This window comes from Psittacula echo, assembly GCF_963264785.1.
Source record: "Psittacula echo genome assembly, chromosome: 1".
Classification (NCBI taxonomy): Eukaryota; Metazoa; Chordata; class Aves; order Psittaciformes; family Psittacidae; genus Psittacula; species Psittacula echo.
In genome coordinates, this window is record NC_137735.1 from 87,994,341 (window position 1) to 88,014,898 (window position 20,558).

The window sequence follows — 20,558 nt, forward strand, 5'->3', positions numbered from 1 at the left end:
GGTTACGGCATTGACTCTTTACGTAACAGACTTTGAGGAATAGGGAGAGCGTTTCTCACCGCCCTTCCTTCCTCACGCGGGAGCCCGACTCAAGTCAAGAACGCTACGCACCTTCCGTAGCCTGCCTGCCGCGCGGACCAGTGTTTCTCCAAGCGAGCTTAGGGTGTAGTTGGTTTCTGGGAATAGGCGTAGGTATTTTCAGGGGCCGCAATTTGCGCAGCGCCGAGCCGCCCGTAACGTAACCGAAGCGGGTTGGGGCGGCGGCAGCCATTTTGTGCCGGGAACCCGGAGGAAGAAGACGCTGGTGTCTCCACACTTCACGGGCCCTGGAGCCGACCGAGAGCCCCGGCGTTCCCTCCGCCGACGTCCAGCGGGTCTCTGACCCACTGACCACCTCTTCTCCTTTTGTATCCCACCAAAGAAGCGAGGTGGCGCAAAGCGATTCCTCCGAGACACAGCCGCCTCTGGCTGGCCCGTCTCCTCGAACCCCTAGTCCCTCGCCGTCCCCACGGCCGGCATTCCGCTGCCTCTCTCCCACCCCTCCGGGTGCGATGAGAGGCTTCGGGGACCGGGGCCGCGACCGTGACCGCGGCGGGTAAGGGGAGGGGGCAGGCCGGGCCGCGGGGAGGTGGTGGGGCGGTGGAGGAAGCCGTTTCCTTCGCGTTGGGGGCCTGGTGGGGGGGGAAGGCTGGGGGGTCGCCGTGGGGATGAAGGGGGCGCGTTCTGCTGGCGGTATTGGGGGAGCTTTTGCTCCAGAACTCTTTGGGGGGGGGGGTGCTGGAGACTTTTATCAGTAGTGTTCTCGCAGCAAGGCGGGGTGGTGGTTTGAGGGAAGGATTTAGTTGGCTTTTCTATCGTTCGTGTATAACCGTGTGTCACTGGTGGCAGTTTTAAGGCCTGCATTCCCTCTTGTGTCCCGTCCGTCCGTCCCCCCCCATTTATTTTCTGCCACCCTTCGTTATCCTGCTTCTTCCCCCTGAGCCACCAAAGTCTTGGTGGCCCGGGCCCGGGTGTTTGGACGGTCTGCCCTTCCGGTTGTCATTGCTCCTTCTGGACTGACTAGAAAGATGGCATTTGGTGAAGGATCTGCCTCAGTTGCGTTCTCGAGTTTTATCGTGAGAGGAAATGAGATCGAAAGGTGCTGCCATGCGGGGGACTTGGATCCTCGGAAGGGTGATCTCGGTAAACCTGGCTCAGGACCAGACTTCAAGAGCATGACCAAGCTTACATAGTAATCAGACAGGACTTGTTTGTGTGGCACTGCAGAGGCCTAGTCCTTGATACTCATGAATCTGTTGTTTAGAAGAAGCGTGGCTTGCAGAAGGGTTCTGCAGGTTTGATTATTATTTTTTTCCTCTTCCGAGGATGGCAGCAGTAAACACAATGACATTATAGTATATGACTAGTTTGGAACTTGAGGTTTTTTTAAGGGTTGAAAGTACTTAGATGTTGATTCCAGGCCTTTTTAAAGAGAAAGCATAATTTAGGAGAGCAGCATTTTCCGCCCTTCAGATCAGTAGTTAGGCCTTCATTCTCAAGGATTGACAATAAACATTTCATGGGGGTACTGTTGTTCTTAACATGAAGGCTAGATCTCAGTTAATAAGTCTCCCCCACCCACTTCTTTCCTTTATTGTTTTCCCTCCCCACTGGGAGATTAGTGTATATTTTGTTATATATTGCAGTGCATTTTAACATGTAGTTTCCGGTTGCCTGTGGCAAGAGATTAGTTGTATCCTTGCGTTATCTTACACCCACATTTCACACTCTGAAATTGAAAGATACTTTCATTTTTTTTTTCTCAGAGGAGAGTTCTGGTGTTTTTCCACTTGGAGATTTCCAGCTTAGTTTAACACAAGAACGCTGGAGTAAATGCATTGGCAAGTGTGAGATAGTTCAAACCCCAGATGTTTTCGGAGTTTAGTGAGTTTGAGTCTGCAGCTTTATATACAGTTGCTTAACACTGGCCAAAGCGTTGTCACAATGCTTGGCGTGCCTTAACATTTTTGTAATCTCATCTTGCGTAAAGACTTTGATCATAGGTGAGTGTTTCACTCTTAGATGAGGGTTTTTGCATAAGTGAAAGGAGTGCTTTACATTTTGCAAAGTTTTTGGACATTTGCATGGGAAATCCTTTTCTTGGCATGTTATCCTGGAAGCTTTAATGCACAGGGATTCAGTTAGTTATGTTTAATGGTTACAAATATTTTCATACCTTAACAACCATCATACATCACAAATAACCTCTATAAAATTTTTGTCCATTTTAAAGTTTATCACTTTTTCATTGCTGATTCTTTCATAAACGAACCAAATGAATACAGGCTTTCTGGTTTCCTCCTGTCAGGGGTGAGTTGTAGGTGACTTCTTAGAATTGAAAGTTGTACTATTTTGCTCTGGAATATAACAAATTTAATCCTTTCTGCCCCAGAAATTATGGCACCAGTAACATTAGAGAATGTTTTGAGTTGGTCTGAATTTAACACTTGAAAACTGTTGGCAAATCAATGTAATAATTTTAGATTCAAATCAGTTAACTGGAATTTGAATCTCATTTGACTTGTAATCAGAATGTAAAGTGTCAGTTATTGCCAGTTTAGCTGATAAACTTCAGCACAGGCAGTGTTCAAGGACTGCTGCAGGGCTCACTTCTGTCAGGTCAGTACACAGACAAAAATGGAGAACTGAAACTATTTGGCTTCTATATAAAATACATTAGTTCTTCCCTCTGGATAGCTGTGGAGCAAGTATTTGTAGTACCCAGCTGTTCCCAGTGTCCAGTTTTGCAATCAATTTTTCATGTGTTTCATAATGAAACTTCACTGAAACTTTGAACCTCCAGTTGATTTCAATGAGATTATGGGTTTTGTTAGCACCACTTCAATGTAGAAATAGTTGTCATTTTGACAAGTGAGCATGAGCAACAGCAAACACCTCCAGTATAGGTGAATGTGCCTGTAAATTAAAATTATACTTTTTTTCTTTTTTTTCCACTTTGATCTGAAAGAAAATGTTGATGCTGATCATGCAGCTTGTCTAGGGGATCCCATAGACATACCAAGGAGAAAATAAGGTATATTCATAGGAGAGGGAAGAGACTGAATGCACAGTTGCAACAAAGCAAACATTTAAAAAATTACTTAGCAGGTTTTAAGTTAAATTATCAACCATACTTAGCTTTTCCAATAGTGCAACCCCTTCTTTTTGTTAATGTGTTGATTTAAGTTCTTTTTTTCTGGTCTGTCAGTCACTATAATTTGTAGTTTGCACTGGAAGCAATTTGAAGACTAAATGTCATTAATGGCTGAACAGAGTTTTGTGCTTAAGATAATTCAGAAATTTATTTCAGCTCTTCCTTTTTTAGCACTTTTCTCCTCCCAGGTCACTCATGTCAGAAGATTGCTTTAGGATTTTTGTTGCTTCTGGTTTGTTTCATTAATAGGTGATGATTTTTTTTTTACCAGCTGACTGCCTGGGTTAGGTGCAGCCACTTTGGATTTGCTGTCTAAATAGAAATCTTGTTTTACATGGGCATTTCTCATGAATCCATATTTTGGAAAAGGCTGTAGCTTTCTTAAGCAAAATCTGAATTAGACCAAAATTTGATAGCATTGGGAAAAATACCTTCTGCTGTGTTTGTACAATACTAATGAGAGTACTGTGGCTTTTTTGGTGGAATTTTAAAATGCATACTTTATAATGTTCATGGTAAATAATCATTCTGTGCCACTCAGTTTTCAGTTATTATATTCTTCCAGATTATTGGCTCATACTGTGTCTAATACCTTAACAAGTGATTACAGTCAGTTCTTAACCTTCTAAAGTGTATTACAATAGCTGGGTGAAAACTTAATGTGAGCAAGAAGACTTACGTGAGAGAGTAAAAGCAGTAGCTCCTCAGTTGTTCTGCTGGTTAGGAATTTTTTAGTAATCATTAGCTTTTTACTTTCTTGAGTCTTCCTCCAAAGCATTTGAGAGGCGGTATGATTTTTCCCACATAGTTTTTTTGTTTTGGGCTTGTTGGGTTTTTTACCTGTTAGGCTCTGGTTTAAAGAAAAAATAGGCATTTTTTTAATTGCTTTGGTTCCAGATCCACAGATGGACTTCAGGCTTGGCTGGACTTACATACTTTCTGTTCTTCACTCTTGGTTTGCTTGATAAGAAAGGAGGGGAGACATAGAGAGGGAGACAGTGAAGTAGCTGTTTTTTGTGTAAGACTAACCTTGGGAGAGGTACAAGGAACTTACAGTTAGAGGTTTTTATCATCCCTTTCATCTAACCATGTTTTAAGTGTACGATCAGTTTCAAGAGGAGGTAAGTGCTGTAGCTGTACCCCCAGAGTTGTGCTAAGGCAGGACAGAAACCCAGACACAGGAGCTTTAAGGCATTGATTTACAAATGGCTGTACTGGATGATGATTTGGGATTTAAAACTGACTAAAGCAGAGTTATGTTATTTCAGGAAGTTGCTTGCCATCATAGTGATAGGCAGGGGGTAACTTATGCTGGATTACTGTGCTCATGTGTCAGCCTGGGGAAAAGAGAGTGGAAAATGCTTAAGAAACTCTGTAAATTCTAGAGTATAATTAAGTACTATCTTACAACTAATATTGACATTCCCAGGTTTGGAGCAAGTCGTGGAGGTCCTCTTCCTCCAAAGAAATTTGGTAATCCGGGGGAACGTTTACGGAAGAAAAAATGGGATTTAAGTGAGCTGCCCAAGTTTGAGAAGAATTTTTACGTGGAGCATCCAGAAGTGGCCAGGCTTACTCCGGTAGGTTTTCACAGCCTGTCTGTTCCATTTTGCCTACAACAGAAAATGTCATGAGTGGAGAAACTTGGACGCCTGGGGAAGTGTGTAATAGAACTGTTTCTTCCTTAAGGAATTTTGGTACATGTATACTCCACAGGATGCTGTTTCTAGCTGCCTTCAGTAACTTTACGTTCAGTAAAGGTGGTGTTTCTGCTGTTAGCTGATTTTATGTGAGAATATTTTACATTTGGTCTTTTGTAATTTATCATCATAATGCTTGTCTGGTCTAGGTATTTGTCAGTGTAGATAAGACTTGGAGAATTTCAGAGTTGTAGTACTGGGAAGGCACTGAAGGAACCTAAACTAGTGAATTAAGAGTTGCAGAAATACATGAGAAAGGTTCAAAAGTAATATTTTATCATAATAATTGAGGCTGAAAGAGGCCATGGGAGATCTCTATTCTAACTCTCTGCTCAGAGCAGGGCTAATTACAAAACCAGAGCAAGTTGGTTAGCACCTTGTCCTTTTGAGTTTGAATATCCACAGGGATGGGGAATTTTTTATATGCGCTCTGGGTGGTTGTCCCATGGCTTAATGTTTCTCATGGTATTTCACTCCCCCCGAAAAAAAGATTGGCAGCATTTTCTCTATAGTGGCCCATTGGGTAGTTGAAAGTTGGAGTTAAATTGCCTTGCTAGTCCTCTTTCTCCCAAGCTAAACAAACCCAGCACTCCATTTTTTATCACATAGTCTGTACTCCAGCCTCTGGCTTTCTCCCCGTAATTGGACATGCCCTGGTAAAACAATGTTCTTCTTATATTGGGGGCTCAAAGCTAGATACAGTACGTTGTGTTTACTCTGTAGATATAGTAATCCTCCCCTTCCTACTCAACTTGAGTCTAGTCCTTTTTTCCCCTCTTTAATGTCTTTGGTATTTAGAAATTAAGAGATTTCATCCTTAACATGAGGACACAAACAAATGTTCTTACCCAGTTCCATAGTCTTAGAAATCTTTACATGAAGTATTCGTGAGATACAAATGTGGCATGAAAGAATTGAAGGAGACGCTGGCTTTTTAAAGATAAAACAGCTGGAACTACTGAACCACAGTCACCATTTGCTGCTGTAGCTGTCTTTGCCTTGGCAAACTCAAAGGATTTTCACGTTTTTCCCAAAAGTTGTTTTCTTTTTACCATTTCATTCAAGCTCAGGAGATTCTGACAAATAATTTATTGCTTTGGATAAAGTGCTCATTTGGTATTTGATGTGTATCTTTCTGTTGATATTTAATGAGCATTAGAATAAGGTCGTGAATTGTGGAAGCATGTTGCAAAATCCAGTTGGACTGGCAAGGTAGACTAGACAAAGATGAAACACTAGTTCTAAGCCTAAAATTATGCTTATGTGGATACACATTTCAGAAATATTTTAAGAAGTTCCATTACTGTAAGAACTTGGGAGGTCTTAGGTTATCATTATTATGTTGCCTGGGCTCTTTTTTGTTCAGGAAAGAAGTGCTGGTTCTGAAAAGATTCCAGGCAACATTGCTGAGTTGCAAGTCAACCAGCAAGAGTTCTGTGTTTAACCACCTCCGCAATGTCTTAATTGAAGGAAAGGACTGCCCTGCCTTCAGCTTGGGCAGAGTATATTAGGGCCGATTTATTTTGTTTAGTTATTAGCACTGTCACGTGAAACATGTTTCTTATTAGAAACAGATGATCGGATAACTTTTGAAGCTTTTTGTCATTTCTGGCCTCTGGAAAAAAAAGAGTCTTAATTCCTACAAATGCTATATTAATACACTTTTCATTAAAAAGGGCTGAATGGAAGGAGAGACATTAGTCTTTATAGGCTACGTTGAGACCTTGTACCTCTGAATATTGTGGAGAAGCTGTGTGATAGCTCACTCCTAAAACCAAAATCTTTAGGAAAGCTGTCATCTTAGATCTCTGTTTCAACTCAGTTCTCTAACAAAGCTGTTACCCAGAGGTGTGAAGTCCGTTAGTAGTTAGAAACACACATTTTAAGTCCCTGCTGACATTCAGCATTTATCTTTGTTTTGTGTTTTTTATTCCCCACATAAATAGTATGAAGTTGAAGAATTGCGCAGAAAGAAAGAGATAACAATCCGAGGGATGGAAGGCTGCCCTAAGCCCGTGTTTGCCTTCCACCAGTGTAGCTTTCCACGTAAGTATTTTGCCATTCTTTAAGATCACGAGGATTACTGGGAAACAGTAACAGGTCTGTTCTGTTTTCTAAAAGGTCTTCTGAAGCTTCAGTTATCCTTTTAAGAATTTTTTTCTTTTCTTGCATTCTTAGAGTATGTGATGGATGCTTTAATGGACCAGAATTTCACAGAACCCACTCCAATCCAGTGCCAAGGCTTTCCACTAGCCCTCAGTGGTCGTGATATGGTGGGCATTGCGCAGACTGGCTCTGGGAAGACACTGGCAGTATGTATTCTTCCCTTTTATTTATTTAGCTTCCTAGTTGCTTTACAGAAACTACCCTTTGCTACTTGTTAGTAGTAGGGTTTTCAATATTACAGATATCAAGTGAGATGATGACGTGTTTTTAAAGCTTGTTTTACAGTGTCATGGTTGAGACTTCAGTTTCAGCTCAACTGATCTGTCTTATTCACATTTTGTCTCTCTTTTGGGTTGCTTAGTCACTTCCCTTTGGTCTAGGCTTACAGCATGGTTTAAAAAACAGTACATGCTGTTATGCAAGTTAAAAGAAATGTGTGAGTCTTTGAGGTATACATTAATTTTATTTGCAGTGATTAGGAAGGAGTTTTATTCTTCATGAAAATCTAGGGCTCAGTTCTGCTAACTTACACTCCAAATTTAAATGAGCCTTCCTTTTAGAGGTACTGAGCAGCTATATTTTGTGCTCATACCAAAGCAGGTACAGTTGGTCAGCAGCTCTGAAAATCTTCCGTTCTGTCAGATAAATGCAAGTATTTGTTTTTGCAGAAGCATTTTTATATAGCCAAGGATTCTTGCTGTGTCTCACATCAGGTGTTAGTTTCTTGAAAGAATGTTAGGCTAAAGGGGCTCTGCTGTGATCCACTTGTCATGGCAGGAGGTTGTTGGCGTTGAATATTGAAGTCCTGTGTCTTGACTTAAAATTCTTCTGTTTTAGTACTTGTTGCCTGCAATTGTTCACATCAACCACCAGCCATATTTGGAGAGAGGGGATGGCCCAATTGTAAGTGCTTGTTGATCCTCTTCCTTCTTGTGTGTATGGAACAGCGTTGTTAATGTGTACTTTAATGAGTACATCAGAACAGGAAGTAGAGAAATGTTTACTATCACAATGTGAACATCCCACTCAGTTGAGATTCTGTGCATTTGCTGACATAGTCTAAAGATATTTAAATGTTTTAGATAATAAAGACCATATGGTCCAACTTTGCTTATGGTATCTATGCGGAGCCCTTAAGTTAGGGATATGTATGCAGCTTGGTTATCCTGAATTGATTCTGGGGCTGTTCAGCCTGGAGAAGACAAGCTGTATGGAGACCTCAGAGCAGCCTTCCAGGTATCTGAAGGGGGCCTGCAAAGATGCTGGAAAGGGACTCATCGGGGACTGCAGCAATAGAACAGGGGGCAGTGTGTTCAAACTCACATGGGTGGGATTTAGATTGAAAATGAGGAAGAAATTCTTTATCGTGAGAGTGGTGAAGGCTGCCGGGGAAGCTGTGGCTGCCTCATCCTTGGCAGTGTTCAAGGCCAGGTTAGACACAGACTTGAACAACCAGCTCTAGTGTGAGGCATCCCTGCCCATGGCAGGGGTGTTGGAACTAAATGATCTTAAGGACCTTTCCAATCCTAAACATTCTATGATTCTGATTCCTTTTGCAGTGTCTGGTTCTAGCACCTACTAGAGAGTTGGCCCAGCAAGTACAGCAGGTGGCTGATGATTATGGCAAATGTTCAAGGCTGAAGAGTACCTGCATATATGGAGGGGCACCCAAAGGTCCCCAGATCAGGGATCTAGAAAGAGGTAATTTTCAAATGGGTGTTTGCAGTTTCTGGAGGAGTGGGGGTATTGTAAAATCTCTGTAAAATCACCTTCTTAAAACCTTTTTGGAAGGGGTGTGTGTGAATGAATCTGCAGTTGCAGTGATACTTCATGAGGTAGTTCTCTGTTGTATAGTGACTTACTTGAATATTAGATTTCATTTTTATTTTCTCTTTGAACTTGTGAAGATCATCAAGACATCAGAAGGGGGAAAAGAAAACTTAGTAGAAAGATAACATGTTTGTTATTTTGAGGAAATGCAGTAGCAGCAGGACTATGTTCAGATCAATGTGGGAAACACCCCCAGCTGTGATCTTTGGGGTATTTAGTGAATTTACTTCGGAGGAATACATCATTGGCAAGAGAGACTGCAGTTTATTCAGTCTCCCTGCAGACCACTGCCTCCATTAGAGATCTAATTCTTGTATGAGCTTTATAGAAACTGGAAGTATACCCAGCTTTGTCAGCTCTGAGGGGTCCAGGTAGACACAAAGATCTGCAAAAGTACTCTGCATCTCTAAGTGCAGTATCAAGAAGACTGCTAGGGTTTTGCTCTTCCCCATCTCCTTGCTTCCCTAAACTTACCTTGTGTGGACATTTCAGTGACACTGAAGGACTTGCTTGTAAGATTTGGGAATCAGTGGAAACCAGTCCCTGTTAAGGATTGTATAAATTGCCATACCTGATACTGGTTTATGACTGTTTGAATTCTGTTTTTATGCTAACATATGCAGGCAGGATGGTTATCTGTCACTATTGGTTCATAATTGCTCAGTATTAAAACCAAAAGGTGGAAGTAACTTGACCTGCATAGCAAGAGAAGCACTTCATGTTTGATTAACATGGGGAGTTTATTTGGAGTTCGCTCCTTTTCTAGAGAGCTGTCTAGACTACGTAGTTCTGGATGAAGGTGGGTCAGGCTTGAGGAGAAGCTTATTGTACTCTGATTTTTTTGGACAGCTCTTCACTGGTGTTTTCTGACAGTAAGCTTTTAGTTTCTGTACTGCATTTATTATTCTAATGGCACTGTAACAGTAATTTCAGAATGAAAAAAAAATTAAACTAGGGCTTCTACTGAAATGACTCAGTCTTGGGTAGGAATGAGGGTGGTGCTTTTTTTTTTTCTTCTTAAACAATTTTGCTCTGGAAGGTGATTCATTCTGACTAAAAATACTGATTGACATTCAAATGAAGAGCCTTACTCTTTTTACTTATTCTTTTTTGAAGGTGTGGAGATCTGCATTGCTACACCAGGTCGCTTGATTGACTTCCTTGAAGCAGGAAAGACCAACCTTCGTCGGTGTACATACCTGGTGCTGGATGAAGCAGACAGGATGCTGGACATGGGATTTGAACCCCAAATTCGTAAAATTGTTGACCAGATAAGGGTGTGTGAACCTTGTAAAAGGACGGATCCTCTCATTTCCCATTCAGGGTTCAGTACCTTAAATCCTTAAATGAATCTGTATTCCCTTTTTCTTAGCCTGACAGACAGACCCTGATGTGGAGTGCGACCTGGCCAAAAGAAGTGCGCCAGCTTGCCGAGGACTTCCTGCAGGACTATGTTCAGATCAATGTGGGAAACTTGGAGCTGAGTGCCAACCACAATATACTGCAGATAGTGGATGTATGCATGGAAAGCGAGAAAGACCATAAGTAAGCTGATTTTCTTACCATTTCACTTGGATTTTTTGGCTGTACTTGAAGAACCAACACTATTTTGTGAGCCAAATACAAATTCCGAATAGCGAAGTTATGTGTAGTACTATTTAACCCTGGACTGTTACAAAATAAGTCAATCCTGTAATTAACTAATCTTTTGTGTATGTTCTAACCATTCCGTCACACAACAGACCTACACAGAATCATAGAATGGTTAGGGTTGGAAAGGACCTTAAGATCATCTAGTTCCAACCCCCCTGCCATGGGCAGGGACACCTCACACTAAACCATGCCACCCAAGGCTCTGTCCAGCCTGGCCTTGAATGCTGCCAGGGATGGAGCATTTACCACTTCTTTTTGGCAACCTTTTCCAGTGGCTCACCACCCTCACAGTAAAGAACATTAGGTGTGATACCTACTTATTTTTGGGGATGTGTGTTGTGTATGTATACAAGAGAGTGCTTCTGTATTCTTGTATATGTGGATAAACATCTTGGCTCTCATGTCTCTTTTAGACTGATACAGCTGATGGAAGAAATCATGGCAGAGAAAGAAAACAAGACTATCATCTTTGTGGAGACAAAGAGGCGATGTGATGATCTCACTCGAAGGATGCGCAGAGATGGGTGATTAGCTTTTCCCCTCCTTCCCCTTCTTTTTAGTGGGAAATAGAAACTGTGATCAAAAGCTGTAAGGTTTAAATGTTCTTGATGCTGTTTTGGGTAACAACTTGGCCATTCTTTTCTTGGCTGAGTTCAGATTTGGTTTCTCAGAAGCTTCCAGTCCATCAAAGCATTAGTGCAAGATTAGTGCAAGAGAGCATTTGTAAGTTGTGCAGCTTTTAGTGTATCAGAATACTGATACACTTATTGGGACTGTATCAGTACAGCAAATGTAATTTGCCTTAGATGATTGTGTATGTAGGTAATGGAATTAATATGCAAGAAACAAACCACTATATGTGCTAGGTAGATACAAGCCAGAGTAGGAGGACAAGGATAACATATTTCTCAAGTCTCTTTGGTTTTTGCCTTTTTACCAAAATGCCAATAAAGCTTCCTGTTGTCTTTAATGTATGTACTTTCTGTCTATACTAATGTGCCTCTCTGTTTGGCAGTTGGCCAGCTATGTGTATCCATGGAGACAAGAGTCAGCCAGAAAGAGATTGGGTGCTTAATGGTGAGTCCATCACTGAGGGGAGAATAGCTTGGGCCAGTGTACTTAATTTACTGAGACATGATTTCTTTGGTCATCTGTTGATGTTTTGTCTCTGTACCAAGTAGATACATTTCAAAAGAACTTCCTTTACCTTTGTACTGTTAATTTCAGTACTTGCATTTGCTGGTTTTTTTTCCTTGACAAAAACACAGTGGAAGAATTACTTAACCCACAGAGCTGGATTTTGAGGAATAGTTGAAACCTTATATCCTGACTTGCTGGGGTTTCTGACATTGACTTGTCTTACCTAGAGTCTGCAAAATGAGCATTTGATGTAAATCAAGTGCAGGTAACTTGGTTGTTTTGAAAAAGCTTACTTCATAGCATACTTTGTTTTACAGAGTTTCGTTCTGGAAAGGCTCCTATCCTCATTGCTACCGACGTTGCATCTCGTGGGCTAGGTTTGTACACATAGACCACTCTTGCCTACTGCTGAGTATTTTTCTTCTTTGGACTGAAATATGCTTTCTTAAAGAAAAAAAAATTCAAAGCGTGATTTTCCCCCACATGTGAAATACGTTTTTTTAACATTAATCTTTTTTTTGTCTTTCATATTCAAAGTCTCTTCCTGCTCCTAATGAACAGGCTTTGGTCTGCAGCAAGGCCTAGGCATGACCAATCGATCGCCAAGAGGGAGAAGAGACGTCCAATTATGCAACCCAACCCTTCCACCACACTCCTTTCCCAAATCCAGCTTTTGTTGCTGGATGATAGGGATGGATTGCTCTCAGTTCAGACCGTGTCAGATAAAGTCCCAAGTAGGAAGCTGTGGGAGAGCATTTCAAGAACCAATAGCTAATATTCTCCCCATATGACACACCACAGATTTGAGCATACCGGCCCCAGTGTACATGCATGTTTACCCCACAGATGCATCCACATCTGAGAAAGCACTGCTCCAGATCTTTGACACGTAACCTTCCCTCCTCTGTGTTCCTTCTAGGCAGGACCACTGAGATTGTACATGGCCTTTAAACATCATGTTACCCAGATGTGTAACTGAATCAAAATTGCACAGCTCTATTCTGGTGGTACGAAAATGATCTGTCTGGATGCATCAGCTGTGCCCCCATTTTTAATAAGCATATTTGTATTGTGAAATGCTTTGTGCTAAACACAGTCCTTGTGCATCTGCCCACTCTAGGAGGATGGTGTCTCAAATGCTCAGAGTTTAATAACAGACATTGAATACCCTCCCCGAGTTTGGTAGCAGATAAACTACTTGTGGGTCAGTGACTCACTGTAATAAGTTTTAGACAAAATTACTGCAAATGAGTGCAGATAAGCTCAGAGAAATCTCTAGTTTGTTAAAAAAACCTCAGCTATCTGCACTCTGTGTTTGTCATATGCTGAAAGGGTGGCTGTGCTGTGCATCGTATGGTCACTTTAACACAGGCAGACCGTTACTAGGCTTGGCAGCCTTTGTTCACACAACCTTCACCCCTCCTTCCCCTCCCCCTCAAAAATTGTCCAACACTTCCTCAGAGAAGCGATTCTATGGACTTCAGTCTCTGCCCTCTAGGGTCATGTCTGGACCTGTGCAGTTAGAACTTGGGCCTGTTGGGAGAAGGGACTGAGGCCTGAAACCACTTTATATGAAAGAGAGCTGCTTTCTGTAGCAGCGTTTTTTAAACAGGCTTGCTATGTGCTGGTAGCTTCTTTGTGCATCTTGCCTAGACATTTAAAACAGCCTCCTCCCTCTCAAAAAAAAAAAAAGAACAAACCACTCCCCCCAAAACTACTCAATTGGATAACACTTCAGAAAACAGTCTCCCCACTTCCCATCCTCCACTTCACTTGAGCTGAGGGGGAAAGGTACCAGAGTCTGTTTCTTGTTACTGAACAACATCTCAGCTTGTTTCGGGGCCCTGAGTTTGCTGCTGCTTAAAATTAAGTCCCTTAACTGGCAAACTTCTGGACGACTTCCTCCAAGATCCTGGAAAGTGAAGGCTTCTACCTAAATAACATAAAACAGGGGCGCGCGCCTTTTGGCTGAGTCACCAGGGCTTTCCCTCTTCCTAATGGAACATTGGTTTCAAAAAAGCTTCTTGCAGGTAAGTTCGGAGTCCCATAATGACTGCTTTGTGATAATTCCCTGGAGTGAGGTCCTCTCTCTGCACTGATTTATTTTTTATTTTTTACTTTATTTTTTGTTCAGTTTATTAAACTAAAAACATTGAATTTGTTTTGTTTTGTTTTCTTTAACAGAAGCTTTGATATCAGCTGCAGGTCATTCTCAGTGCAGGGGTGGGGGCACATCTACATTGATGGTCTGAACAGCTCTCTAGGCCTAGCATATTTGCTAGTTCATGTCTCTCCTGATTAATAATTGGAGACTGTCTGTGCCACAGGGTACTCTGATGGTCTGACAAAGGGAATGTTTCCCAGGTAGCTGTCAGAAATGGTTGACAGTTGCAGTTCTTGATCCTGCTACATTATCTTCTAAAGGCGCAGGAAGATTGCAAGTGTGCGCAGACACTTTGGAGCATGTAGACTGGAGAAGCCGAGTCTTGTACTTGCTCTGGTGTTTTCTTCAGCGAGCTACGTGCTCTACCAGGACCACTTTCTAATCTGGAAAACACCCTTGCGTTTTCCTCTTCCTGCCTTCCCATTCTTCCCACTCCTCCCCAGTCAAGTCAGTTCCGTCTACCTTGATAGCTACAATTACCTGTGCTTTCTGCCGGGAAAGCATGTCCTTGTGGTAATCCATACCTCTGTGGTAATTCAAGTCACTTGGCTACTGGTGGATGTGCAAAATGGGACTGACTGAGGATCATGTAGCCTGCAGCTTGTCAGACTAGTTCCACCCTGGCTGTGAAGATGCAATCTGTCATACGTACTCCTCTCTTTACTTCACTATTCCTTATAAAAAACTCCTATTGCTACAAGGACCCTAGCTGGAGACTCGCGCAGCCCCCTGTGAAACCTGCCTTCTCAATCCCTATTTTTGGTGTGATTCAGGACTTTGGAGTCAGCAAAGACTGAGGAGCCCCCCCCTTTGCTGTAATAAGAAACAGACATCAAGTCCCCCTCTTTGTCACTACAACCCTCGTTTTTATTTTTCCTACAACCCTTTTGAAATTGATGCAGTCTGGGCAATAGATGCAGTCTGACCCTTTGGATGTAATTTTTGTATCTTCATTTTTTTGACAATTGCCCCCAAGAACCCCGAATAGGGGACAAAAAGCGTTGGAGGACCTGAAACTTTTACCTGAAGCCAGGTTCTCCGGCGCTTCACAACCAAATGGGGCTACAGAGAAGCGTCTAAGCCAGTTCACAGAGCGAGTGTGTGTGGGGACTTCTCGCTGCCATGGACCCTTGATGCATGCTCCCCGCGCTCCAGTGGTCCCGTGTCAGAGGGCGGAGTTTTCGAAAGGAGGCCGCCAAAAATAAAAGGCAAAGAGACGGGATCGGCTGCAGCGGTTTCCCACAGGAGGAGGGAGTGTGCATCGGTCTGGTAACAAACAGAGAATGTTTCTCTCTTTAAAACAAACGAAACACAAAACCAAAAAAGAAATCACAAAAATCTGTGTTTTATCTTGGATATTTTCGCAATATTCTTCTTAAAATGCAGATTTTAAATTTTTTTTTATGAGCTGTTAGGGTACTTACTGTAATACCATGCTTTTCAAAAATACTGTAAGAGTAAATAGGTGCTTTTGGTACTTGAGGTGCTTCCACTGAAGTGTTGCACTGACATTTACTCTGTTCCTGTCCTGTAAGTTTACAGAGTCTCTTCCCATAAGGCACACAGTTCTCATCTCCTAAATTTTAATATTTTGCAGACAGAGCAATTTAGATAATTTAATTTCTTGCTTCCCTCTGGCACTGGAAGAAGAAGATTGCTAATGAAATTAATTAATTGAAATTGTCCAAATTTTAGAATCTTGCCAGAACTAGATGGAGCAGCATGGTAAAATGTTAGTGCAATGCATTCTGGTGATACCTGCAAAGCTGAGTTAAGATATTGTAGGTCTGAATAATTTTTAATGAGTTGGCTGAATAATACTAATGTAATTGGAGTATCTTAAGCTTTAGGCAAGGGAAAGTAGTCACCATCTTTTATTAGGACTGTAAAAGTAAATATTTTTAAGATTGCCTTTTATTTCATGTTACTGAGTGGAAGGTAAGTGATCTTACTACTGTTATTTTAGACTTCTCCCAACAGAGTAAAAGCTTTACCATGGCAGTTCTGCCCTTCCTCCACCCCAGTTTGCTCTGTCTGACGGTGGCATTGTCACTTTCCAGATTGCATTTTTAAAAATAATAATAAAAAAATAGTACAGAATTCAGTTGGCTTATTCACAGACATTGGTGTCTTCGACACAGGAAGACAGAAAAATGCATTCCGGGGAGGATAAATTTAAGTCTTCTACTCTTTTGGGATGAGTCTGTCTTGTATTTATTCCATGCAATTACTAACTTTGTATTTTTTTTCTTATTACTGTCACCTGCATTCGTGCTCCCCACCTTTCGTTGGCACGTCCTCTCTTCTTCTCCCCTTTCCTCAACCCTCCCCCTTCACTGTGCTTCGCACATGGGCGCTTCACAAGACGTGGAAGATGTTAAATTTGTGATAAACTACGACTATCCGAACAGCTCTGAAGATTACGTGCACCGTATTGGCCGTACCGCACGTAGTACCAACAAAGGTACTGCCTACACCTTCTTCACACCAGGAAACCTGAAACAAGCCAGGGAGCTTATCAAAGTTTTGGAAGAAGCCAATCAAGCCATCAATCCAAAACTGATGCAGCTTGTGGACCACCGAGGAGGAGGAGGTGGTGGAGGTAAAGGCACATGGTAAAAGGGCTACTCAGGGAATAGGTTCCCCATTTTGAGGGAGGGAAGATTAAAAGAGGGTAGGGAAGTAGGAAGTGCAGTTCTAAGGTAACAAACAGTAATAGAATCATAGAATCGTAAAATCAGCTAGGTTGGAAAAGACCTTTAAGATCATCAAGTCCAACCTTCACCCCAGGACTGCGAAGTCCATCACTAAGCCATGTCACTGGGGGCCTCATCTGCACAGCTTGTGAACGCTTGCAGAGATGGTGATTTCCACCATTTCTCTGGGAAGCCTAATAAAGCTGATTTGTACCCAAGTTTTTAGCGTGTTTTGTAGGTGTAGTTTTACGTATTCAACGGAGAGGTACTCCACTGTTTTACTATAGCTGTCGAAATCCTTTTTTCTCTGGATAAGATCCTCACAGAGCTAATTTTGCTTGAATTAATGAATTCCTGCAGCTCCTACCTAAGCACAGGCAACAAGATGTGTGTGCACATGCGTGCAGTATTGAAATAAGTAAAGGGATCCACTGACTTTGCCTTCAGGGACTGAGGCTGTTTTTCCTTCCATTCCCTGAAGGAATAATAAGTTTCCTTATATTTCCAAATTAATCATGAATTTCTTCTGTTTCCTTGTCTCCAAGCACGTGCATTACAGAACCCTTTTTGAACTTCACATTTACGCCTTGAATGAAGTGAAGAGGTGTATTAATGCACAGCTGTGCAGAGAAGTTATAGTCAGTCAAAAGAACTTGCTCCTTGGTGGCTAAATTGTGGCTGCAGAAGGGGGAGAAAGGGTGGCATAATTGTACCAGAGTTCATTGTTTAAGCCTTGTTCACGGTACTAAATCTTAATGTATCCATCGCCAGGAGGTCGTTCTCGTTACCGAACGAGCAGTTCAGTAAACAACCCTAACCTGATGTACCAGGAAGAGTGTGACAGGAGGCTCCGGGGAGTGAAAGAGGGCCGGAGAGACTCAGGTGGCTTCAGAGATCGTGAGCGTGGTGAGAGTTATGCCAACGGAGCCAACAAGACCTATGGCAGTGCCTACGGGAGCCCAAATTCTGCTTTTGGGGCAGCACAGAGCCAGTATGGTTACACTCAAGGGAGCTATGGAGCAGCTGCCTATGGCACGAGTGGCTATGGCACTGCAGAGTACAGTGCTAGTGCCTATGGTGCCAGCACCACAGCTGCCACCGCTGGGAGAACCTCACAGAGCACTACCCAACAGCAGTATGCAGGGATGGTGGGGCGCTCAGGCCAGCAGCCACAGCCGCTCATGTCACAACAGTTTCCGCAGCCCCCTGCCGCTAACGTGATGGGCTATATGGGACAGACTGCCACCTACCAGTACCCCCCCCCTCCACCTCCTCCACCCCCCTCCCGCAAATGAGACCACTCACCACTGGGGACCAGTATAGACCTTTTGCATTTAAAGGAAACTTTTCTTTCTCTTCTTTCCCATTGTGATGTCTCTCTCATGCAGGTTAGACTTAGAATTCACCATTCACATCCCTTGAGCCCATCAGAAATGGCCCCCAGTCCACATTGCTGACCCTGTCCTCCTTTTTTCTTTTTTTTTTCTTTTTTTTTTTTTTTTTAATAGATATATATAGCTGACTGGAAAATTTATTATTTTTTGTCTTGCATGTTGAGGAAATTGGAAGTTTTATTTTCTCTAAAAGAAATGGGTATAAAGCGGATAGGTGCCAGCTCGATCATCTTGGTGTCTTAAGGTTTGTGTGAAAACTTTCTTTTGAGGGGAAGGAGTTGCTATTCTGTAACACATTCACTTAAATTCAGGAAATATCAAAGAGAGATAGGGAACTTCGGGAAGCCAAAAAGCACTTGATTTAAAATTATAAATGCAAGGGAGCGATGCTCACTTCTCCTAATCTTTTTGTTTTAATAGCTCACTATTACTGCTTGTAATCCGTCGTAGGTTACTTTCTATAGGAAAACTCTGCTCATTTGTCTGAGCTGGGCAGTGTTCAGAGTAATGCCCCAGGTACATTGCTGGAGTTTTCTACAGATCTGGAAGCAGTGGCCCCATCTTCTGGTACCTGTAGCAGCCTGCAGTAGGGAAGCTGGGGATTAAAACCCCCATGCCAGAAACCAAGCCTCTCTTGGATTCACTACCTGAAAACCACACAGTTGCTGTAGGTACCAAAAGGTATGTTAGCCAAAGAAGTTCTTTCCCTATAATTGTTAAATTGCAGCATGGAAAATGCGTGGAGCTTGGTTATCCTCAAGTTGGTTTCTGCTCTCAGATTCTTGTTATTGGGTTTATGGAGAGAAGTCTTATTTGAGAGCCCAGAAACTAAACAGAACTGAGATGATAAATGGCATTTCTTGCTTGTCCGTCCTTCATGAGCAAACATACCTCGGGGAATGTTCCGAATGCCGCTACACCAGATAAAATGTGACAGAGTTTTCCACACTTAAATTTTAGAGGTTTGAATAGGGTGGGCTGGGAGTGGGGGGGGGCAAGGGGAGGAAGGGAGGAGGAGGAGATTGCCTGGGAATCTCCTTTTCATGAGGTAAGCGGTGAGCTGGTTAGTGCATCTTGATTCTGAAGCTTGATTTCTTTTGTACCTTGCTCTGACTATTGCTTTTTCTGGCTTTTGAGTGCATTTCCCTGCTCCATTGGTCCCTTTGGGCTGAGCTCTCGCAGGTAGGTAGCATTTTAGAAAATGTTAGAGAAGAGTGAAATTTTAGTAAATACGTAAATAAAACTTGTTTATTTTACAGGCTAAGGTGGGTGTGAGGGGGTTTCCCCTTTAGTAAAGCATGTTGTTGACTTGTTATTTCTAATACCAGACGGTTCAGAGACAGTAGATGATAACAGGAGTTGGCTGCTCTTGATCTGATAATATGACAAAAGAATGGATACATCTTCTGCTTTGTGAGGCATAATCTCTGCATTATGAGAGTGCAGAGGTTTGGGGTTTTTTTCTGTTGGCGTTCTTGCATATGTATGGACAAGGCAGCCCACTCCTGTAGTAGAGTGGAACTTCTTATAGCCCAGGAAGAAACCTTGCTTATACAGAACTGATTTCTTTTTTAATTTAATTTCTTCCCAGAGTAAAATTTTGGGCGATGAATGCGCTTTTTTTTTCATTTGTTTTGTTTTGTGCAGTACACAGGTAGGTTGTTGACACAGAAGGAAAGGAGAGAGATCTTCCAGACCCTTGTTTCCCATCTTCTAATTGCAGTGTTTGGGCAGGAAGTTTCTTTGCTTGTGTTAAGTGAAAGCCAGAAACATTTAGTTTATCCAGGCCTGACTGATTTGCCTTTGGCCTCCCTCACAAGCAAATGTAGAGGGTTTGGGGGGTTTTGGTTTGGTTTTTTTTTCTTTATTTTTTAAATCTGTGAGTTCAGTGCAGAAATGTGTTCAAGGGTTGGAGGAGTAGGACATCTCACTGACTGGCTTTAAAAAGGGTCTCTGGACCGCCAAAGCTGCCTTATAGTCTGCTTTCACTTCTTTTGGGCGGACTTGTGCAGAGGTAAACGTCTATGCCAAGTCTTGCAGTGCTTCATTGCCATCGAAGGTCAGCTGTCGTCCAGGGTCTCAGTTCAATTCAGAGTGTTAACCAGACTGCTGAATGCTTAAACGCACCGTGGCATGTGCTGCCCCTGTCCCACCTGGTGCTCTCTGTTCTGTTCCATATACCAGCTGGAGGGCCCTTGCTGATAAAAGCATTAGCATATCTAGTATTGTTTCAGTCTGTTTTCAATCTGTAAACGTTTGTGGGAGTGTCAGATGAGTTGGGTGTCTCCTCCCCTCCCACTTCCTGAAGCAATTTACTGTTTGGACTTCTCTTGAACAATTGGAAGGGTTAGTGGCTTTGTGTGGGATCAGCATCTTGTTTCACACACCTGCTGGTCTCTGAACACATTCCTGTTGTATTAACGAAGACTTGAATTGAGAGATTCATAGATCTGTGGTGTTCAGACACAGGATACTAAGAGCTATGTTACTATTCTTAGTTTGTAAATTGTCCTTTTGATACCATCTTGTTTTCTTTTGTAGGTATAAATAAAAACACTGTTGACAATAAATTGTGAACTTTGTCTTTATTTTTGAAATGTAAAGCCGTCTTTGCCCCTGTTC

At 42.3% G+C, this 20,558-nt stretch overlaps 1 protein-coding gene across 1 annotated transcript; it reads left to right on the plus strand.

Annotated features, from left to right (window-relative positions):
• The first annotated feature begins 190 nt into the window (after positions 1–190).
• Positions 191–20,506, plus strand: DDX17 (DEAD-box helicase 17). The gene is made up of 13 exons (XM_080633302.1): positions 191–595; positions 4,623–4,773; positions 6,840–6,939; positions 7,072–7,205; positions 7,897–7,962; positions 8,619–8,760; positions 10,006–10,166; positions 10,262–10,434; positions 10,956–11,066; positions 11,558–11,619; positions 12,000–12,059; positions 16,212–16,448; positions 17,314–20,506. The coding sequence occupies exons 1-13, from the start codon at positions 552–554 to the stop codon at positions 17,835–17,837; spliced, it is 1,965 nt and encodes a 654-aa protein (XP_080489428.1). The 5' UTR covers positions 191–551; the 3' UTR covers positions 17,838–20,506.
• The last annotated feature ends 52 nt before the right edge of the window (positions 20,507–20,558 follow it).